Below are 22564 nucleotides of genomic sequence, written 5' to 3'. Positions count from 1 at the left end.
TGTGCTTCTTTGGCTGCTTGTATTGCTGGGCTTCTTCCTGCAGGAGCAACTGATGGAGCACTAGTTGATAACCAGCAAATGGGCTTCTACAAAATGCAATCAACAGCTGTCAGAGCAGCAGCATAGAGGAAAATAAGCTGCGTTTACACTTGGCATTAACATGCGATCACCAATTAACATCGGATCATCAGCCAATCAGGACACGGCGTGTTTACATCTGTTCACATCACGTGGAGTCTGTATCTGGATAACAGGAGCAGCGAACTCGATCTTGTCTACTCTTCACTTCTGTTCTCGATCGGAGAACCCCCCAGTGTTCCTCCCTGTACACTGCACGACAAACACAGTGTATGTTCTCACTAAATTGCTCCCATATGTAAGATTGTTATATCATAATAGAAGAATAAGTGCCCCTTAGTTCTAAAATACTTTCAGTATAAATAATTTGTTAATTTTCCTGGTTGTTACCCCTTTATTCCCCAAACTTTACATATTGTTCCCTCATATCTACACTTACGTACTTTATATGTACGTTATAATTACAGAAAGGTAATTACCTAAAGCGTTACCATATATTCTTAATAAAATATTAATAATATTGATAAAACTTTATTTTCTTAATAAAACACATTCTTAATCAAATATGTTAATACAACAAAGTGGTCTCATCCTTATCTCTTTCACCTTGAATTCAACTCTGTACAGCCGCTTCTGCACACACACTTTACTCTGTAATGCTCTCCAGCCTAACACTCAGTACTATGTTAAATTCTTTGTATTATAAATACAATGCATATGTAACAGTAATTACCCATATACTGCTTTTCCAGGAAATAAACAAAATAATAAACCATTATACATAATATATTAGCTAAATACGTCAAAAAATGAGGCAGGGTAATTGTATTCTTATGCATAGTATACATATATAAGGGGTGTAACGGTTCACAAAATTCATGGTTCGGTTCAATCCGACACAGTGGTGTCACAGTTCGGTACGTTTTCGATAAGCAAAAAGAAAGAAATGCCAGAGAAATTTCCATGAATTAAAAAAATATATTTATTAATATATATATATATATATATATATATATATATATATATATATATATATATATATATATATATATAAAATAAGTGTGAGTTTTCCTACATTTTAAAATTTTTAGTTTTATAAATGGGGGTAATCTTTGAAGGATGAACAAATAATGTTTTGGTTATCACATGAAAAATAACATTTAAATATGATAATATTTGAGTTTTGATGTGCTGGAAAAAGATGTGTGACGTACTTGAAAGCATTTGACTATTCCTGCCAAACTTCCATGGTTAGAGTTAGTGCTACTACAGTAAATCCATGGTGAATGTTGCTGATCTGTGGACTTAAAGCCTATAACTAGTTCATTCATGGCACAGTTATTCTCCTGGTTTACACGTAAGCACTGTTTCTCTGAATATCAACATAGCTCACTTACATTCACTAAAATATTGTAACATTAGCAATACTGATTCAAAAAGGAAGTGCCAGTGACTGAACGTCAAAGTGTGGTTTGAACGCCCCGCCCCCCAACTGAACTGGAAGTTCTGATTGGTTTTGCACCCGAGTCAGACCTGTCAGTTATTGGCTGAAGCGCTTCAGACCTGTCTATTATTGGCTGAAGCACTTCAGACCTGTCTGTTATTGGCTGAAACACTTCAGACCTGTCTGTTATTGGCTGAAGTGCTTCAGACCTGTCTGTTATTGGCTGAAGCACTTCAGACCTGTCTGTTATTGGCTGAAGCACTTCAGACCTGTCTGTTATTGGCTGAAACACTTCAGACCTGTCTGTTATTGGCTGAAGTGCTTCAGACCTGTCTGTTATTGGCTGAAGCGCTTCAGATCTGTCTGTTATTGGCTGAAGCGCTTCAGATCTGTCTATTATTGGCTGAAGCGCTTCAGACCTGTCTGTTATTGGCTGAAGCGCTTCAAGTCAAGTCAAGTCATCTTCATTTATATAGCGCTTTTAACAATGTAGATTGTCTCAAAGCAGCTTTACAGAGATAAGCGTATAATTTAAGGTAACAGAGATTGTTTCGGCTTTACAGCAGAGTTAAGTTATTTCCATCTAAAGTTAGTTTTAATTGATTTGCTTCCGTCGCAATGATCATTTGTTATTAAATTAGGGGCCGCTAAGACGACACCATTCTCTCTACACAGACTTTAAACGCGAACCTGTGAGAAACACTGATGGCGTTCACATGCGCATTTAGAATGGGTTCTATAGTTATGTGCGTTTGAATATACGCAGGTTTGGAATTCCCTACAAGCCAAGCCTAAACAAAATACTTGTCTTTCCTTATAAATTTTGATAAGGAATTTATTTTATTTGTTGCTTTGTGGTAGGACCGCGAGACGAATTTTCCCGACAACGCCTTATCTGTAGAGTGGTAGTGGGATCCTCCATAGGGAGAGACTAGTTGGCACTTCAGCACTGCGTTGTCATCGGTCCAGGCGAAGGTCCTTCGTCAGATCTGGATACGGCCTGGATCCGGCAGGCTGCAGGAAAACCTCGGGATAAACACAGACACTAAAATTAGCGTAGATGCCATTCTTCTCATGATGTAACGAGTACATCAGGATTTTTGGGAAGTGTTCCCGGTTCCGGCTGACCTACTATATGCAGCCTAACATTAAATTATAGAAGTCTATAATGTATTATGTGAAAGCTAGGTCAAAGAGATGTGTCTTTAATCTGGCTTTGAACTGACAGAGTGTGTCTGCTTCCCGGACCATGGTAGGAAGACTGTTCCAGAGTTTTGGTGCTAAATAGGAAAAGGATCTACCGCCAGCAGTCGATTTTGATATTCTAGGTATTATCAACTGGCCGGAATTTTGAGATCGTAATAGACGTGACGGACTATAATGCGTTAAGAGCTCGCTCAAGTACTGCGGAGCTAAACCATTCAGTGTTTTTTAAGTAATCAGCAATATTTTAAAATTGATGCGATGTTTAATAGGGAGCCAATGCAGTTTTGACAGAACTGGGCTAATATGGTCATACTTCCTGGTTCTGGTAAGAACTCGAGCTGCTGCGTTTTGAACCAGCTGTAGTTTGTTTATTAAGCGTGCAGGGCAACCACCCAGTAGAGCATTACAATAATCTAGCCTTGAGGTCATGAACGCATGAACCAATTGTTCCGCATTTGTCAATGAGAGCATATGGCGTAATTTAGATATATTTTTAAGATGGAAAAATGCAGTTTTACAGATACTAGACACGTGACTTTCAAATGAAAGATTGGTATCAAAGAGCACACCCAGGTTCCTAACCGACGACGAAGACTTAACAGAGCAGCCATCAAATGTTAGACAGTATTCTAGATTATTACGTGAGGAAGTTTTTTGTCCAATAATTAGAAACTCTGTTTTTTCAGAATTTAGAAGTAGGAAATTACAAGTCATCCAATCTTGCATTCCGTTAATTTTGTGAATTGATAAGTTTCGTTAGGTTTTGAAGAAATATAGAGCTGAGTATCATCGGCATAACAGTGAAAGCTAATGCCATGTTTCCTAATGATATCTCCTAAGGGTAGCATGTACAGAGTGAACAGCAGCGGTCCTAGTACTGAGCCTTGTGGTACGCCATACTGAACTTGTGATCGATGAGACATCTCATCATTTACTGCTACAAACTGATAACGGTCAGATAAGTATGATTTAAACCATGCTAGTGCATTTCCCGTAATGCCAACATAATGTTCTAATCTATTTAAAAGAACGTTGTGGTCGATGGTGTCAAATGCAGCACTAAGATCGAGTAACACTAATAGCGAGATACAACCACGATCGGATGATAAGAGCAAATCATTTGTGACTCTAACGAGAGCTGTTTCGGTACTATGGTACGGTCTAAATCCTGACTGGAAATCCTCGCAGATATCATTTCTTTCAAGAAAGGAACACAGTTGTGAGGATACTGCCTTTTCTAATATCTTTGACAGAAAAGGTAGATTCGAGATCGGCCTGTAATTGACTAATTCTGAAGGATCAAGTTGCGTTTTTTTAACAAGCGGTTTAATCATAGCCAGCTTAAAGTTTTTTGGTACGTATCCTAGAGACAAAGACGAATTAATGATATTAAGAAGAGGATCTATGACCTCTGGAAGCATCTCTTTCAGTAGCTTAGTCGGTATAGGGTCTAACATACATGTTGTAGATTTAGATGATTTAATGAGTTTAGTAAATTCTTCCTCTCCTATAGTAACGAATGAATCAAATTTTTCCTCAGGGAGACTACAATGCACTGCCTGATGTGATACTGTAGTAGACGGTTGCATAGTTATAATTTTGTCCCTGATATTATCAATCTTATAAGTGAAGAAGTTCATAAAGTCATTACTGCTGTGTTGCTTGGAAACTTCGGTGCTTGAAGCTTTCTTTTTCGTTAGTTTAGCCACCGTTTCAAATAAATACCTAGGATTATGTTTATTTTCTTCTAATAGGGTTGAAAAATAAGCAGATCTAGCAGCTTTTAAAGCCTCTCTGTAAGTAATTGAGCTCTCTTTCCATGAAATGCGAAATACATCTAGTTTTGTTTTCTTCCAGTTGCGCTCCATTTTTCTGGCTGCTCTCTTAAGGGCCCGAGTGTGCTCGTTGTACCACGGCGTTGGACTATTTTCTTTAATCTTCTTTAAGCGCAACGGAGCAACTGTGTCTAAAGTGCTGGAAAAGAGAGAGTTAAACGTTTCTGTTGTAATATCTAGTTCTTCTAAGCTATCTGAGATGCTGAGATGATGAAACTGATTAGGAAGATTATTGATAAAGCAATCTTTAGTAGCAGAAGTGATAGGTCTCACATATTTGTAACACGGAGTCGGCTTTGCAGCCTTGGCTAAATGGAAATTACACGAGACTAGGTAATGATCTGAGATGTCATCGCTCTGCTGCAGAATTTCAACGGCATCAACATCCATTCCATGTGATAATATTAGATCTAGAGTATGATTACGACGATGAGTAGGTCCTGACACGTGTTGTCTAACTCCAATTGAATTTACAATGTCTTTAAATGCCAATCCCAATGCATCTTTTTCATTATCGATGTGTATATTAAAATCACCAACAATTAGTACTTTATCTGCAGTCAATATTAATTCTGATAGAAAGTCCGCAAATTCTTTGATAAAGTCTGTATGGTGCCCTGGTGGCCTGTATACAGTAGCCAGCACAAATCTCAAACGTGATTTATCGTTTACACTATATATTTTTACATTAAGCACCAATGCTTCAAAAGAATTATATTTAAAACTTGATTTCTTAGTGGTTTTGAAACTATTACTATAAATTACAGCAACACCACCCCCTTTGCGTTTCAGACGAGGCTCATGTTTATAACAGTAATCTTGCGGGGTGGACTCATTTAAAGTAATGTAATCGTTTGGTTTTAGCCAGGTTTCTGTCAAACACAGCACATCTAGGTTATTTAACATCAATTAAATTTTTAACCTTAGATGGGTTTAAACGTTTTTTGGATTTCCAAATTCGGGGAACAGACACAGTCTCTATATGATGATAGCTAGGTGAAAGAGGCTCTATGTGATAGGATTTATCTGACCTTGGTGACGCGAGGCCGCTAGCAGACAGTCGGTTAAGCCAGTCTGTCTGCTTCCTGACCTGAGCCCCAGATTGTCATGTTTGAGCTCTAAGACTATGAGCCATATTACTAGAGAGAAGAGCAGCACCATCCCAGGAGGGATGAATACCATCTCTTTTCAACAGGTCAGGTTTGCCCCAAAAACTTTTCCAATTGTCTATGAATTCTATATTATTAAGCAGGGCTTCAGACCTGTCTGTTATTGGCTGAAGCGCTTCAGACCTGTCTATTATTGGCTGAAGCATTTCAGACCTGTCTGTTATTGGCTGAAGCGTTTCAGATCTGTCTGTTATTGGCTGAAGCGCTTCAGATCTGTCTTTTATTGGCTGAAGCGCTTCAGATCTGTCTTTTATTGGCTGAAGCTCAAGCGCAGGGCTTCACCCCAGTAGTTTGAAAAGCTCCAGCTCGCCCTGTTGCTCCGTCTGTACTACTGGTGAAATATAAATGTAGCGAAGTTGAATACTTTATTTTTATTCAACTCAAGTAAAAGTAAAAGTATCACCATTTAATTATACTCAAGAAAGTAGAAAAAAAATGGAAAATGTACTAGTGTACTAGTAGTGTACGGAAGTATTTATAATTACTTACTTTTCACCTCTGGAACTGGACACACTTTTAATGCCGTACAAGTGTAGACATTAGGATGCAGTCTTCCTGATTCTCAGTAACTTTTTGAGTGTTTTGAGTGACTGTCTGAGACTGACATCTAGTGGACGTTTTATGATCTGTGACTTTACAGCAGGGTTCCTCTTTCTCTTCCTGGAGAGACACAACAGGGTTTCATTTCAGCTGTTACTGAACACACCTGAATCAACTAAGAAAGGTTTTTTGCATTTAAAATAACATCCAGGTGTGTGGGAGTACGGTTGAAACTGAACTCTACAGGAATAAGGCTGTCCAGGACCAGGAATGAGGAATCTGCTTTACAGACTTGTAGATAAATCTGTTTTGCACACGTCACTCAAACACAGAACCAGGAAGCAGGAAGAGTTTGTGAAAGAGAAACTGAAGTGCAGTTGAGCTGTTGTGTGTTTGTGTGTCTCATGCAGTAAAATGGCAGAAGCCAGAATTTCAGTGGATCAGAATAAGTTCCTGTGTCCAGTGTGTCTGGATCTCCTGAAGGATCCAGTGACCACTCCCTGTGGACACAGTTACTGTAAGATCTGTATTACAGGCTGCTGGGATCAGGAGGATCAGAAGAGAGTCTACAGCTGCCCTCAGTGCAGACAGACCTTCAGGCCAAGACCTGCTTTAGCTAAAAACACCATGCTGGCTGAACTGGTGGAGAAACTGAAGAAGACTAAACTTCCTGCTGACTGTTACGCTGGAGCTGGAGATGTGCAGTGTGACGTCTGTACTGGAAGAAAACACAAAGCCGTCAAGTCCTGTCTGGTGTGTCTGGAGTCTTACTGTCAAACTCATTTTGACCGTCATGAGGAATTTCACTCCCGTAAGCCACATAAAGTGACTGATGCCACTGGACGACTGCAGGAGATGATCTGCCAAACACATGATAAACTCCTTGAGGTTTTCTGTCGCACTGACCAGAAGTTTATATGTGTGCTGTGTACGATGGACGAACATAAAAACCACAACACTGTATCAGCAGCAGCACAGAGGACAGAGAAACAGGTATGAAACTACACACTGATGAAATAATGTTGACACTCTTTATATTGGCACCATATGATCAGGAAACATCATTCACACTGCAGACGTCACAGAAGTGAACAGAAGCTGCAAGTGGACTTTCCCTGCTGAGTATATTTGAGCTCCGCGTTGAACTTAAAAAAATATAGTGAAATTAACCATAAACATTGATCAGCACAAACTTTTGTAAAACAGGCTTTAATGAAGCAACATAAAATAATGGAAAATATTCACCTGTTGTTTAACAAAATATATCTCTGTCAAGAATAACGCAAGTTTGAACACAGAGTTTCTGTTCAGTAAATCTGACTCAGTCATTTGAACTATATAGAGCCGCAGGTCTGTTACGGTACGGATCCACTTGTCCATGCAACACTTCTGTCGTGCCGCACTCCACTTTATTCCTATGGGTGACGACTTTAACGCGCCTGCAAAGCATCCCGGGAAGGCGGCGCTGCATTTGAAAAAATGCGCGTCAAAAAGCTGGCCGATGCCCATCTTTATGCAAATGAATCCGTTGAACGCGACGCGATTATCCAATAGAAGTAGAGCACGTGGAGACTCTCGTGGGTCCAAATGTTTTAAAACAAGCGTGCCGCACAAGCCCTGAAAAGTGAAGCCAAAGCGTTTCTATCGCCCCCCCCCCGATGACTGGTCCTAGTATAGGTCATAAACCCCGCCTCCCCATGTTATTTAACGGCACGTGAGACCAACTACACTTCAAATATATTTTTTTCCAAAGATGGTTTCTGTCATTTACTGTAGGTTTTATCACACTGATGTAGGTTCAAGTGTTTGCTTTTAAAATAAGTTTGTTTTTAGTTAGTTATTTGATACGGTGGTGTGACGTCATGATTGGTCTGGTCCCGAGATCGCTACTGCGCAGACTCAGGTCCCGAGATCGCTACTGCGCAGACTCAGGTCCCGAGATCGCTACTGCACAGACTCAGGTCCCGAGATCGCCACTGCGCAGATCTGTTCCTGAGATCGCTACTGCGCAGATCTGTTCCTGAGATCGCTACTGCGCAGACTCCGGTCCCGAGATCGCTACTGCACAGACTCCGGTCCCGAGATGTCAGCGCCATATCGGGACAATGGCGGCTTCACTTCTCACCAATGAAAGAGAGCGAAGAGGCGTTGTCCATCTTTATTTACAGTCTATGTTTTAAAAACACAACATTCCCCGCTGGCTCAAAACCACGCCCATAGCGGTAAGCTTGTGGAACGCCAATCAACGTACAAATGAGGGGAGGCATTGCGACACCACGCTTCAGTCGTGACGCAAATGTGGATCCGTACCATTACTCAGCAGCAACACTGTCATTGTGAAGCTTTACATCTGTGTCCGTTTCACTTTTATGATACTTTTGCTTGCGTTGTGAAACAGGCCTTATGCTTCATTTAAACTCATGTACAATGGTGGTAACTAGGGGTGTGACGAGATCTAATGCCACGAGATCTCGCGAGACTACAATGTGACAAAATTTCTTGTCGAGTGAAAATCTGTCTCACGATATCGCCACCGCTACATTCACTACATTACGGTGCCCACCACCTCCACTGTCGTTTAAATTGAAGTAAAACGCGAGCTCCCTGATGCACACAAATTAGGCTGCTTACAATAACCTGTCTCTGGACTGTGTAGTTGTAACCACCTCTTAGTTCTGGAATCTCAATCAGAAGTTCTGGAAGCTCATATGTAATGTACAGTAAGAGTCTGAAGAGACTCATGTGAAATCATACAGGAGAAAAGCCAGTCAGTTGAGTTTGTGGCATTTGTGGCAGTTGAATTTATACTCATAAAGTAGAACTGAAATGACATTCATTACAAGATTATTAGTTAAAACATTTCAAAATGAACCTGCAGTCTAATTTTCCAGACATGAATTTTGTCATTGAGGATTTCTGTAAAATATTGTGCAAAAATCTCGTCTCGTCCCGTAAACCATCTCTAATCTCGTGTCTCGTCTCGTGAGATAAGTGTCTCGTCACACCCCTAGTGGTAAAACTGATCAATCATCCCTTCAGGGGTTTGAACCTCCAGCCATTGGTCATTAATTCTACTGTTACTGGATTCAACTCTTCACATGATGATATAGTGACAGTATAAAGTGCCATCTGTGTTATTGGTTTGTGCTGCAGAAGCAGCTGAAGGAGACGCAGAGGTCGTTCCAGCAGAGGATCCAGCAGAGAGAGAAAGATCTTCAGCAGCTGAGAGAGGCTGTAGAGTCTCATAAGGTGAGTCTGGAGACGAAGAGAAGTTTGAGAAGTCTCAGTCAGGACTCACTGAAGCTCACTGTGTGATTGTGGTGTGTGTCCTAACAGCGCTCTGCACACACAGCAGTGGAGGACAGTGAGAGGATCTTCACTGAGCTCATCCGCTCCATTGAGAGAAGCCGCTCCGAGGCGACACAGCGGATCAGAGATCAGGAAAAGACTGCAGTGAGTCGAGCTGAAGAACGACTGGAGCGACTGGAGCAGGAGATCAATGATCTGAGGAGGAGAGACGCTGAGCTGGAGCAGCTTTCACACACACAGGATCACATACATTTCCTGCAGGTAACAGAGATCCAGAAGAACAGGATCATAGTGGACTTGAGCAAGAGACTCTCAGAGAAACATTTCATGAGAGCAGAATGAGCCGCTGACTGAAGTGTTGATCTGTGTGTTCGGTTATTATATAATCATCAGTCAGACTCTCATCTGATCATCTTCACTCACAGTTAAACTTTTTTACATTGTTTTTCCTTCTGATTTCTTATATAATGGTGGAATCACAGAACTTGATAAGTAATTTGAGTTATATTCATCAAAGTTGGATCAGATGATCTTCAAACCTGACAGAATTGACAGTATTTTCATAATTGTTTGCCTTTAACATGTTGATGACCATGAAGACCCTAAACATGAAGTCTGTATATTAGCAATGCTTCAACATACTGAAACCACACAAAACCTGACCTTGGGATCGTGTCCTAAGAGTCCTTGTGGATTTCAGTGTCAATAACTGCTCAAAAGTTATAAATAATGTTCAATCTGCTCGTAGATTTTGAACTGCTTTTCCTGAGCGAATCTTCTCAAGTCTACAATGAGACCAGGGCCGTTTCTGAACATTTCGGCCCTTCCCAAAACTTACACACTCAAAACTTAAATGTTTAACTACTGATATGATACTTTTCATAAATTATATAAATAAGTTGTTTCTTAAAGGGGTCATATAATGCCATTTTTGTACAAGCTAATATGATTCTTTAGGGTCTAAATTAAAAGTTTGTAATATACTTTAATTAAAAATTCTCATTAGTATTGTAAGAAAACACTAATTTTACCTGGTCAAAAACAGCTCTGTTTTCAGCACGCCGTTTCAGTGCATGTGTCTTTAAATGATAATGAGCTTTGCTCACCCCGCCCCTCTGTTCTGTGGGTACACCGTATCTAACACAATAACCACGTGTTATTCGTTATAAACGTGTGATTATGAATTATATTGAGAACGTCGTACATAGAAAACATGCCGTAATGTACCCGGAGTGTAAACCTTAGACGCATTCATTGTGAAGCCTGCAGCAAGGTTTGCAAATTTCGCAAAGATTAATATAAATACTAATATAAAGGTTAATAAAACATTACACTCACATCTTCTGGAGGTTCAGCAGTAACACGTTGGTACCGATCCGTTTTTTCTCGTTTGTAAAGCTGTCTGGTGTGAAATGATTCGCGTTAACATGAAAGCATGGACGATCGTGGGGAATCCCCGTGAGGGAATCCCCGCGTCAATCCTTTGGGCATATCGCTTCAAAAACAAAACTCAGCCACTGCATCTTCAACGGCTCAGATTTAGGAACATCCAAATGACTGCTGTGTTCCTTATTACATCTAAGAACAGAACACCACAATCGCTTAGACGCCATTCTACTCCAGCATATCAACAATGGCGGACTACTATGACGACGGCTGTCACAGCTCGCTCAGGGCGGGTCTTGTGTTGAAACACGGCTGTCAATCACAATCGCGGGAGGGGCGTACGATCTTATGACGTCACAATATCGAACGGCTTGATTTCATAGATGGTCAAACATATATGGAGATTAAAACAAAACCACTGGATGGATTTTAATCATAATAGGATGGTTGTGTACAGGCACTGCCAACAGACATTTCAGTGCAATCAACTTGTAAAAGTGCATGTACCATTATATGACCCCTTTAATATTGAAATGATTCCCAACTGATGTACATTCATTATCTTTTTTCTGTTCTCATATTGGTTGTAGGAACAACATTAGCGGTCGGTGGTTCAGCGTAGTTTGTTAGCACTGAAAGTTTGACAGGTTCCAGTGCTCAGTATCCAAATCTAAACTCATTTATAGTAAGCTAATTGTCCAGTTTACTTTCTATTGAGATTTCTAGTTGATCATTTCTCTCTCCTCATCACTCGCTGCCGATCACTGATAGAAAACCTCTCTCTGTATTCACTCCATGTCAAAATGAATTCAGTGTGCTTTTAAATAAAGCCAATCTCTAGACACATGATATATTCAATGAAAAATAAATGGACAACGAATAGAATAAAATGAGAAATGTTATATTATTTCCTTTAATACAACTGTATCGTTTCTTCACTTATGCACAATAATGCAACAGTAGCCTATTGTTTTTTAAATAAAACTTAAAGTTCTTTATAAAAAGTTAAATGACCCCAAATCCAAGCATATATTAAATTATATAGTACTTCACATTTCATAGAAATTAAAATTAACGGGAAAAAATTACATATTTATGCCTTTTCATCACACAAATATGAATTTAGCAAACTTTACCCTTTAATTCTGTGAATAAAACGTACTCGGTTACTAACGTAACCTCGGTTCTCTCTAGAAGAGGGAACGAGTACTGCATTTTATCAAAACGCTACGGGAAAAGTCTCTTTTCACGATACACTGAAGCAAAAATTATCCTTAATTTTCATATATGTAAAACGCGTTGCGGCAGCAGCAGACAGCTGAAGCAAGACGGCTTGTCCGCTCATTGGCTGCTCTGCGGCAACTGCATAAGCCTATCGAGCGCAGGCTGATGCAACATCAGACCAATGAGGGCGCTTCGCGCCCTCCTCGCCACTTCCCGCCGAGACGGGCGTGGCTTACCTCTATAAAAGGAGCTCGAGAAGGCTGATTCACTTGATTTTGATCGCCGAAGCGAACCAGAGGGAACCAAACGCACGGCAAGGGAACGCAGTACTCGTTCCCTCTTCTAGAGAGAACCGAGGTTACGTTAGTAACCGAGTACGTTCTCTTACGAGAGTTCTCTCGTACTGCGTTTTATCAAAACGCTACGGGAACCCCTTGCAAAACGCCGTGCGTGCTGGGATAAAAACACTGATCACCGGAAGCTATTTCAGGCATACAGTGCATAACCACCAGATAGACTCACACAGAGTCAGGGAATAAAGGGGGGAGCCTTAATTCCCTATATTGTAGCGTCCGCAGGCTTAACATGACCTCACAGGGAGAGTCTAAAGACAGGAGGGGTTTCCTCCGTCCTTATATAGACATGTCCACAGACGCGAATATGACATCACATAGCCAGGGTAGGGAGCCTGCACTAATGTGGGAAAAACGTGGGTCTTACACAGTTCTGCCCAGTATAGTCGGTAGCGCATTGCGCCTGTAAATAGATTACACCGACAAAAGCTTAGCCTGTAAGGCGGGAACCTCTAGGTTATAAAACCTGATAAATGTAGACGGAGAGGCCCAGCCTGCCGCCGTACATGTCAAGTCAAGTCATCTTCATTTATATAGCGCTTTTAACAACGTAGATTGTTTCAAAGCAGCTTCACAGAGATAAGCGTATAATTTAAGGTAACAGAGATTGTTACCATACAGGATATATGGTAACAGACATATATCCTGTAAGGAAATCCCGCTGGACCAAGCCCACGAGGAGGCAACGCCTCTCGTAGATTGCGCTCTGACTCCCAACGGGCATTGAATGCCCTTGGCAGTATAAGCCAGCGCTATGGCGTCAACTATCCATCTGGATAGACTCTGTTTCGAAACAGCCGTTCCTTTGGAACGTCCGCTGAACGAGACAAAGAGCTGCTCTGTCTGTCTGAAGGCAGCAGAGCGGGACATATAAGTTCTTAAAGCCCTAACAGGGCAAAGAAAACTCGAGTCCCCTTCCTCGCTCGACGCCGGCAGGGCAGCCAGGGAAATGACCTGAGCCCGAAAAGGCGTGTTGAGGGATTTCGGCACATAGCCGTGCTTAGGTTTGAGTATGACTTTAGAGTCATTAGGACCAAACTCCAAGCACGTCGGGCTCACGGAGAGCGCGTGCAGATCGCCTATGCGCTTCACTGAAGCGAGAGCCATCAAAAACACTGTTTTGAAAGACAAATGTTTGAGGCTGACTGATTGGATAGGCTCGAAAGGGGCACCTTTCATGGCCGCCAGGACCGTAGAAAGGTCCCACATAGGGACTGAAGGAGGTCTGGGTGGATTCAGTCTCCTAGCTCCCCTGAGGAAGCGGATGACTAAATCATTCCTCCCCAGTGACTGACCCAGCGTTGAACCGGAGAACGCTGAAATAGCCGCCACATACACTTTGAGCGTGGAAGGGGATCTGCCCTTATCCAACAGCTCTTGTAGGAAGGAGAGAACCTCCGCTACCTCACATTCGAGGGGTGAAAGGCTCCGAGCTGTACACCAGCCGGAGAAAACCGACCACTTTGAAGCGTAGAGCCGCCTGGTCGATGGCGCTCTAGCCTCCGTGATGGTATTCATGACTCCCTCTGCGAGACTAACGGGTATCCGTTGAGCGCCCACACATGAAGGGACCACAGTTCCGGGTGTGGGTGCCAGATCGAGCCCCTGGCCTGCGAGAGGAGATCTCTCCTCAACGGCACTTGCCATGGAGCGATGTCTGCTAACTGCATCAGAACTGGGAACCATGCCTGGTTCTTCCAGAACGGTGCTACAAGCAGCACTGGGCATTTTGTTTTCCTGACCCGTTCCAACACCTGTGGCAGGAGGGAGACGGGGGGAAAAGCGTATAGCGGGCAGCGCGGCCACCTTTGGGACAGCGCGCTGTCGGTCTTTGAAAAGAATGCGGGGCAGTGAGCGTTTTCGTGGGACGCGAATAGGTCCACCTCCGCTTTGCCAAATCTCTCCCACAACAGCCGGACTGTTTGTGGGTGTAGAGACCATTCGCCTGTAGGAACGTTGTTCCTGGACAGTCTGTCCGGGCCCACATTCAGAAGCCCGGGCACATGTACTGCTCTCAGCGAGCGTAAGTTGTGCTGAGCCCATAGTAGGAGGCGTTTCGCCAGCCTGTACAGGGATATGGAATTCAGACCGCCCTGGCGATTTATGTAGGACACCACTGCCATGTTGTCCGAACGGACTATGACGTGTTGGTCCTTGATGTGGGGACAAAAACGCGTCAGCGCGTTGTGCACTGCCAGCATTTCTAGGCAGTTTATGTGTTGGAGCTTTTCTCGTTCCGACCATAGGCCGAAGAACGGTCTGCCCTCGAGCAGCGCTCCCCATCCCGAGGTGGATGCGTCTGTCGACACCATCCTCACTCTCGAGGAAGTCCCCAGGCTTACACCTGATTGGTACCAGTCGTTCGCCATCCAAGGCACCAGGGCTGTGACACAGTCCTGATCGACCTTGAGGCGTAAATGACCGGACACCCACGCTCTGCGCGGTACCCGCGCTTTCAACCAGAACTGCAGCGGGCGCATGCGGAGCAAGCCCAGCCGGAGAACTGACGATGCTGAGGCCATGAGACCCAGCATCCTTTGAAATTTCCTGAGCGGGGTGAAAGCGCCGCGGCGGAAAGACTTCGCCGCGCGCTGAATGTTCAGCACGCGCTGTGGCGACAGCCACCCTGTCATAGACCGTGAGTCCAGAACTATACCCAGAAACGGAATCGTTTGACTGGGGTTCAGTGAACTCTTCGCCCAATTGACCGTGATACCAAGATTCTCGAGGTGATCGAGTAAAATGGCTCTGTGCTCTATGAGCTGAGATCGTGATTGGGCTAGGATCAACCAGTCGTCCAAATAGTTCAGCACTCGCATGCCTCTGAGTCTGAGAGGAGCGAGCGCTGCGTCCATGCATTTCGTAAATGTACGAGGTGCCAGGGACAAGCCGAAAGGCAGGACTGTATACTGGTATGTCTGACCCTCGAAGGCGAATCTCAAAAATCGCCTGTGATGTGACGCTATCTGTATTTGAAAATACGCGTCCTTCAGATCTATCGACATGAACCAGTCTTCCCGGCGAATATGCGCGAGAATTTTGCTGGTTGTGAGCATTTTGAAACGGCGTTTCACTAACACTCTGTTCAGTCGTCTGAGATCCAGAATGGGTCTGATACCGCCGTCCTTTTTGGGGACTAGAAAGTATCTGCTGTATATCCCCTGTTCGCTTTGAGCTCGGGGAACAAGCTCTATCGCCCCTTTGCTTATCAGTTTCGATATTTCGGCGCGAAGTAGGTGTGCTACATTCAGCGGTACCGAAGTTTCGACGCGCGCTGTGAAGCGCGGAGGGCGTCGATGAAACTGTAGCGAGAAGCCTCTCTTTATAATGCCTAAGACCCAGTCCGAAACCCCTGGAAGCGCTGCCCATGCATCCGCATGGTTGGCTAAGGGCCGGATACAGAGCGCGCTCTGTTCGCCGTGCGACAGAGGTGCTGCGGGGCTCACAAACGTAGGCGTTATGCCTGCGGCATTTGAGGCGGGGGGCGTGCTTAATACAGCGGGCGGAGCGCTCGCCCTCGACCTTACAACAGTGTTTGGCTGAGTGAGGGAGGGCTGCGCGAGTCCCGTGGGACTCATGTGTGCAAGTAGATGTGGGCTGGAAGCGGGCACATTTACTGCTTGGGGCGCGCTGCTTGTGTAAGCAGCGCGCGCGCTCACAGGTCTCGTTTTTACAGAGAGCCTGTGATCTGATAGACATAGTGTTCGTGGGCACTGAGTAGTGGGCACTTTTACTATGTGGGGAGCGCAATCGACCTGAGTCGATTTTATTTGCGCGAGCCCTGAGTGCAGGGCTGTGCTTGTGTGTAGGGATGGGCACTGAGGAGTGGGCATCGACACTACATTTATAGCACCATCGGCCGTGGCCGGGACACCAGAAATCACACTCTTTTCGGGATATATCTGGGTAGCCGTAAAAACGGCTTTTGAGTGCAGGCAAGCGGGCACTTGTACAGGCTTGCGCTTTGCAGAAAACGCTGGAACAGCCGCGAAACTTGGGGCTGAAACAGCGAGGCGCTTGGGTGGGAGGCCAGCCGCAACGGGACTCACACACCTGCGCTTTCCTAGGCGGGCTAGGACTTCTTCGGGACCTCTGGTTTCACCGCAATCCTCGGTCGCGGCGTGCGCGCGGGGCGCCGGGCGCTCGATCGAGAGCGGGGTCTCGAGCTGCCCTGTCGTGGCTGCTGCGAAGAGGAGGCCGAAGGCAGGGGCTGATGCTGTGAGGTTCGCGGGGTCCGTTTATCACGACTCGTCGCGGAACCAGAGCGCTTCGGTAGGAAGTGCTTGAAGGCTTGGGACGCTTTCTGGGCTTAAGTAAATCTCTCTACGAACTCGGAGAGAGAAGAACCAAAGAGGCCAGCGGGAGACAGCGGGGCGTCGAGAAATGCGGTGCGCTCGGAATCGGCCATCTCCGTGAGCGTCAGCCATAAGTGCCTCTCAGCGACAGTGGCGGAAGCCATACAGCGTCCCATGGCTTGTGCGGCAGCTTTGGTGGCTCGGAGCGTGAGGTCCGAAGCACTCCTCAAATCCGCAATACAGACAGCATCAGGCCCAACCTCGTCCCATTTACGGAGGAGATCACCCTGGAAAATCTGTAATGTAGCCATGGTGTGTAGCGCTGACGCGGCTTGCCCAGCGGCGGAGAATATTCGCGCGAGCAGCGTCGACGTCATGCGGCAGGCTTTTGAAGGCAACACCGGTTTAGTCCGCCGTCCAGCAGAGGGCGGGCACAGATGGGTCGCTATAGCCTGTTCCACCGGCGGCATAGAGAGGTAGCCTCGGTCATTCGCCTTGTCCAGAGAGGAGAATGCAGGCGACACAGATGAGCGCGTTCGCGCAGAGTAGGGCGCGTTCCAGGCCTTCGCAACTTCTTCATGTAACTCAGGAAGAAAAGGAGCGGGCTTAGATTCCGGAGAAGTGCGCTCACCAGGGAGGAAGCTACCATCAAGCCGGGTGCGAGAGGGGGGCTCCGGTGCAGACCACTCGAGGCCGAGGCTCGCCGCGGCCAAAGCGAGTATTCGCATGAGCTCCGTCTCAATGCTGGCTCTCTTTGAGGGCTTTCGGGCAGGAGGCGCGAGATCCTCAGAGCTCGCCCAATCCTCGCTGCCTGAAGCCAGGAGAGAACAGGAATCCTTTTCCCCCGACGCGGCCTCTGAAACAACTTCCTCTGATGAAGCGGCGGCAGACTGCGGGCGCTGAGCATCAGGAAGTGAATCGGGCGAGGCCGGTGAAGCTGGCGGGCGAACCGGCGAGCTTGGTCGGGCTGGAGAGGGTTCCGGGACCCGCTGCGAGCGGCGCTTCTTACGACGCGGCATCGCGGCGGAGAATGCAGGCTTCGAAAAGGATGCCAGGCGGGTCCTCAGAGCCACCATAGGCAAAAGCTCGCAGTGAGGGCAGCCGCCGTCAGCGAGCGCGAGCGCTGCATGGTCCTCACCGAGGCAGGAAACACAGATGACGTGGTCGTCTCCCTCGGCGAGTGGGGCTCTGCACGAGCCGCAGGATTTAGGCATCTTTAGAAAGACGCCGCTCTTTTAGGGGGTGAGTGCTACGAGAACACTACACACACACACAAAACAGAGCAACAGTAAAGGATATGGGCGTCGGAAAGCGCAGCAGGTACGGCTGTAGAAGGCGGCGTTGGCCAGCGGCTTCGAGGGCTCGTCCCGCTGAAGTGCTTGCTTCAAACGACGCTGCTTCCGTGATCCAGCGATGCGTGCGCTTCGCTGAAGAGATTAAAATCAAGTGAATCAGCCTTCTCGAGCTCCTTTTATAGAGGTAAGCCACGCCCGTCTCGGCGGGAAGTGGCGAGGAGGGCGCGAAGCGCCCTCATTGGTCTGATGTTGCATCAGCCTGCGCTCGATAGGCTTATGCAGTTGCCGCAGAGCAGCCAATGAGCGGACAAGCCGTCTTGCTTCAGCTGTCTGCTGCTGCCGCAACGCGTTTTACATATATGAAAATTAAGGATAATTTTTGCTTCAGTGTATCGTGAAAAGAGACTTTTCCCGTAGCGTTTTGATAAAACGCAGTACGAGAGAACTCTCGTAAGAGAACAAAGGTTTTAATGACAGTCCCAGTGTATTAAACTTGTTTAGAGTTCAATTTACACAATATAATACAGATTCCCCCATCTATGTAAAGCGCTTTGAGGTCTCAGAAAAAGCGCTATATAAATGTAACTAATTATTATTATATGATTATTTAAAATATTTCATGTGAGAGAGATGTTGTATATTACTGACCTCTAGATTTTATTCACATGTGAATTAATCACCTTCATGTTTTCTGGACAATTTTTTTTTTCTCTTTTATTATTTTCTTTATTTCACTGCTGCTGTCATTCATTTTTTAAATATATAATTTCAAAACACTAAACATTAGGATTTATGATCGCAGCATTTCTAATAAAATTATGTATTTCTCAAGCTAATATTGAGCTTAAATTGATTTCCTAGGAAGTTCACATATAGTGTAAATGGCAAATGCTAGAACTTGTGTCTCTAATGTCATATAATGAATATGAGAAGAATGAAGCTGATGCTGTGAAAGTGCTGGATTGAGGAGAGTTACTAAAGATCAACAAGAGCCGCACAAATCTGACAGTAGAGCAGGTTATTGATGAAGTGTGGAGGTGATGAGCTTTGATTTCTGTTTTCTCTAGAGTTTCCAGTCTCTCTCAGCTCCTCCTGAATCTACAGACGTAAATGACAATCTCTTCAGTTCTCTCTCCTCTTTTGATGGCGTGAGAGAATCTGTCCTTCAGCTGAGAGACAAACTGGAGGATTTCTGCAAAGAGGAGCTGAAGAAGATCTCTGACATTGTTCCCAGGACCAGGAACGACGTCCTACAATGTAAGTCACTGAGAAAACAAGCAGAAAAACTCACTGAGTGTGTTCATGTTCTTCCTGGAGAAGTGAAAGAAAACATGACAGAAGAGTTTTAGAGTTGATCATGTAAATGATGATTTGCTCAGGATATCTGGTAAACTGTACTGAGACACTGATGATATATTGAACATGAAGAGTTCAGACACATTAAAAGATCAGATTCATAATTCCTGATTCTGATGTGTTTTATCTCCATCAGATTCCCATCAGCTCACTCTGGATCTAAACACAGTGAATAAATTCCTCCGTCTGTCTGAGAGGAACAGAGTGATTAATTGCAGTGACCCACATATGCAGTTGTATCCTGATCATCCAGACAGATTTGATGGATATAATCCTCAGGTGTTGTGTAGAGAGAGTGTGTGTGGACGCTGTTACTGGGAGATTGAGTGGAGTGGTGGTATTGGTGTGTATATATCAGTGTCATATAAGAGCATCAGCAGGAAGGGACGGGGTAATGAGTGTGTGTTTGGATGTAATGATCAGTCCTGGAGTTTGTTCTGCTCTTCTGACAGATACTCATTCAAACACAATAACATAGAGACTAAACTCCCTGTAAAGCCCATCAGCAGTAGAACAGGAGTGTGTGTGGATCACAGTAGAACAGGAGTGTGTGTGGATCACAGTAGAACAGAAGTGTATGTGGATCACAGTAGAACAGGAGTGTGTGTGGATCACAGTAGAACAGGAGTGTGTGTGGATCACAGTAGAACAGAAGTGTATGTGGATCACAGTAGAACAGGAGTGTGTGTGGATCACAGTAGAACAGAAGTGTATGTGGATCACAGGAGAACAGGAGTGTCTGTGGATCACAGTAGAACAGGAGTGTGTGTGGATCACAGGAGAATAGGAGTGTGTGTGGATCACAGGAGAATAGGAGTGTATGTGGATCACAGTGCAGGAATTCTGTCCTTCTACAGAGTCTCTGACACAATGAGCCTCATCCACACAGTCCAGACCACATTCACTCAACCGCTCTATCCTGGGTTTTGGGTTTATAAAGGATCATCAGTGAAACTGTGTTGATGAATCAGAATATATTGTAGAGAGACTCTACCCATAATGCTTTGAGCTGCATGATAAATCAAGTCTCTTACTTTCTCTTTATTACATTAATAACATGTTCAGATTATGGTTGAGTAAGCGGTGATCTTGAAGATGATATAATATTCCCTGCTAAACTCAATAACAATATTGTTTTGTCTCATTATCTCTTATGTGTGCCTTGTGTAAATATATATGTGGATGTATATGCGCATATGTACATATGAGAGAATGTGTATTTCTTTGCCTTTTTGCTCATTTAAGAAAAGTTATATAAAAGGAAACTCCCTGTTTCCAAACATCAATTTCACTTCAGAATGAAAGTACAATGATAGTAGAAATCACTCACACAATGTCAGGACTGTCTGACTCCAAAATAAAAGCCCTCCAAAAAGTCACATATAACCTGTTTTGTCTATAAATTCAGACAGATATAATAAAGAAACTCTTTTCACACTGTTCTTAGTTGTGTAAATGTAAATATAGTTGATGTAAGAGCCATATTTCAAATTTCAAAATGTATAATTTCATGTTTGTATTACACAAATTTGGTATAATAATTATTTTTGTTAATTATTCATTTACTGTTGAATATATTTATTTGATTTATATTTTGAGCATGTTCAGTGACGTCTATTTTGTAGCGCATGTAAAAGAGTTTGACACACATGTAATAAGTGCAGACGCATAGAGGGAGAACACAAAGCTTTTGACCGTTTATCATAATATATCCTAGAGGATGGAAAATCTTGAAGTGCATTTTCATTGTTCCTGGTCACTTGGCGCAACGTAATGAAGGACACTGAATATGGTTGGAAAAGTGGTTGGTTACAGAGTTGTAAAATCCTTCCAACATGAGGATTATTATCTCAAAGCTGCTCTACAAGTTGTGTGAAAGATGGAGAGCCCATGCTTACGAGTGTGAGGAGCACAACAGAAGAAGAGCCAAGTTCATTCAGTCGGTGGAGTTTGTTGATCGCCAAGCAAAGGTAATATCAAACCCACTTTTGGAGATTTGGATGCTTTGGCAGAAGATGAAAAACACACCAACAAGTCTTCAAGGAACCAAGCTGAAAAGAGAAGGAAAAAGAAGTTTTGCAACTGACGTCAAACAGGCTGGTGAAACTCAAAAAGACTTGACAATGATGAAGAACAACAGAGCACCAGTTACCAGTGCTTTCACTTAACCTTGTGCGTTCTGTGAGAAAGGCCAAACCTTGGAGCGATGTTATCAGTTTGGTGATAAGGCATATAAAGACAAATTAGACTTTCTAAGAAAGAATGGATTTAGCTTTGGATACTTAGTGGAGGGACACTTAAGCAAAGACTGAAACAGAAGAAGCAAATGTCGTCTTCTTCTTCTGTAGTTTTTTTTTGGCAGTTTGTAAACGTGCATTACCGCCATCTTCTGGACTGAGGTGTGATCTCATTGGACTGTCAGTTTACACAATGAAAAATATAAAAAAATAAAATAAAAAAAATTCTGTAAGGAATATGACTTAGCTCAAATGATTATAGGGAATCGGGAATTATGAATCGGGTTGATTCATCTATATTCTTACAATATTAATAAATTATTGAAGCTGAAATTTAGACCCATTCGTATACATCAATGTTCAATTACAATGAATTATAATTCAATCATTAATATACCAAAATGTCCCTCTTTCAGATCAATTAATCAGAATAATTTTAAGGGAAATTAATATATTAATTAAACAGTTGTTTGTCCCGCAAACTGGTCGTAAAATTAATTCCATCAACTTCTCAACAAAATTATCTCTTTCTTATAATTCGAAGAAAGCTATATTTTCTGGCCATGAAAATTACTTTCTTGTTCTTATAAAATGTAGGTTACTTAACAGTAGCGCATTTGTAAAGCGTAGCTTGATCGTCGTTTCATTGACTTGTAAAATGAACACTTATACAGAGACAATCTAGGATATAATGGGTTTTTAATAATTGGACTAATACTACATCGAACTAAGGAATACAAGTTCTACAATTTACATGAGTATGCATATAACAATACAAACAGTAAAGACAAATACAAGACTAAACGGATAACAGATGAGAGAGGGAGAGGATGAAAG

At 43.7% G+C, this 22564-nt stretch overlaps 1 protein-coding gene across 4 annotated transcripts; it reads left to right on the top strand.

Annotated features, from left to right (window-relative positions):
* Positions 1–6600: 6600 nt before the first annotated feature.
* On the top strand, positions 6601–21923 carry LOC307164943 (tripartite motif-containing protein 16-like). Of its 4 annotated transcripts, none has more exons than XM_079882173.1 (6): positions 6601–7265; positions 9426–9521; positions 9609–9842; positions 19202–19391; positions 19627–20117; positions 20224–21923. In XM_079882173.1, exons 1-6 carry the CDS (start codon positions 6687–6689, stop codon positions 20275–20277), a joined length of 1644 nt encoding a protein of 547 aa, XP_079738299.1. In that variant the 5' UTR covers positions 6601–6686; the 3' UTR covers positions 20278–21923. The 4 variants fall into 4 exon arrangements, with proteins under 4 accessions (XP_079738299.1, XP_079738301.1, XP_079738300.1 ...); XM_079882175.1 differs by having other exon boundaries at positions 19627–20106; positions 20297–21917; XM_079882174.1 differs by having other exon boundaries at positions 19627–20133; positions 20297–21917.
* Positions 21924–22564: the final 641 nt, after the last annotated feature.

This window comes from Squalius cephalus (genome assembly GCF_949319135.1).
Source record: "Squalius cephalus genome assembly, chromosome: 9".
NCBI classification, from domain to species: domain Eukaryota; kingdom Metazoa; phylum Chordata; class Actinopteri; order Cypriniformes; family Leuciscidae; genus Squalius; species Squalius cephalus.
Note: the sequence above shows the minus strand (reverse complement) of the source record. Positions and strands in the feature narration are given on the sequence as shown.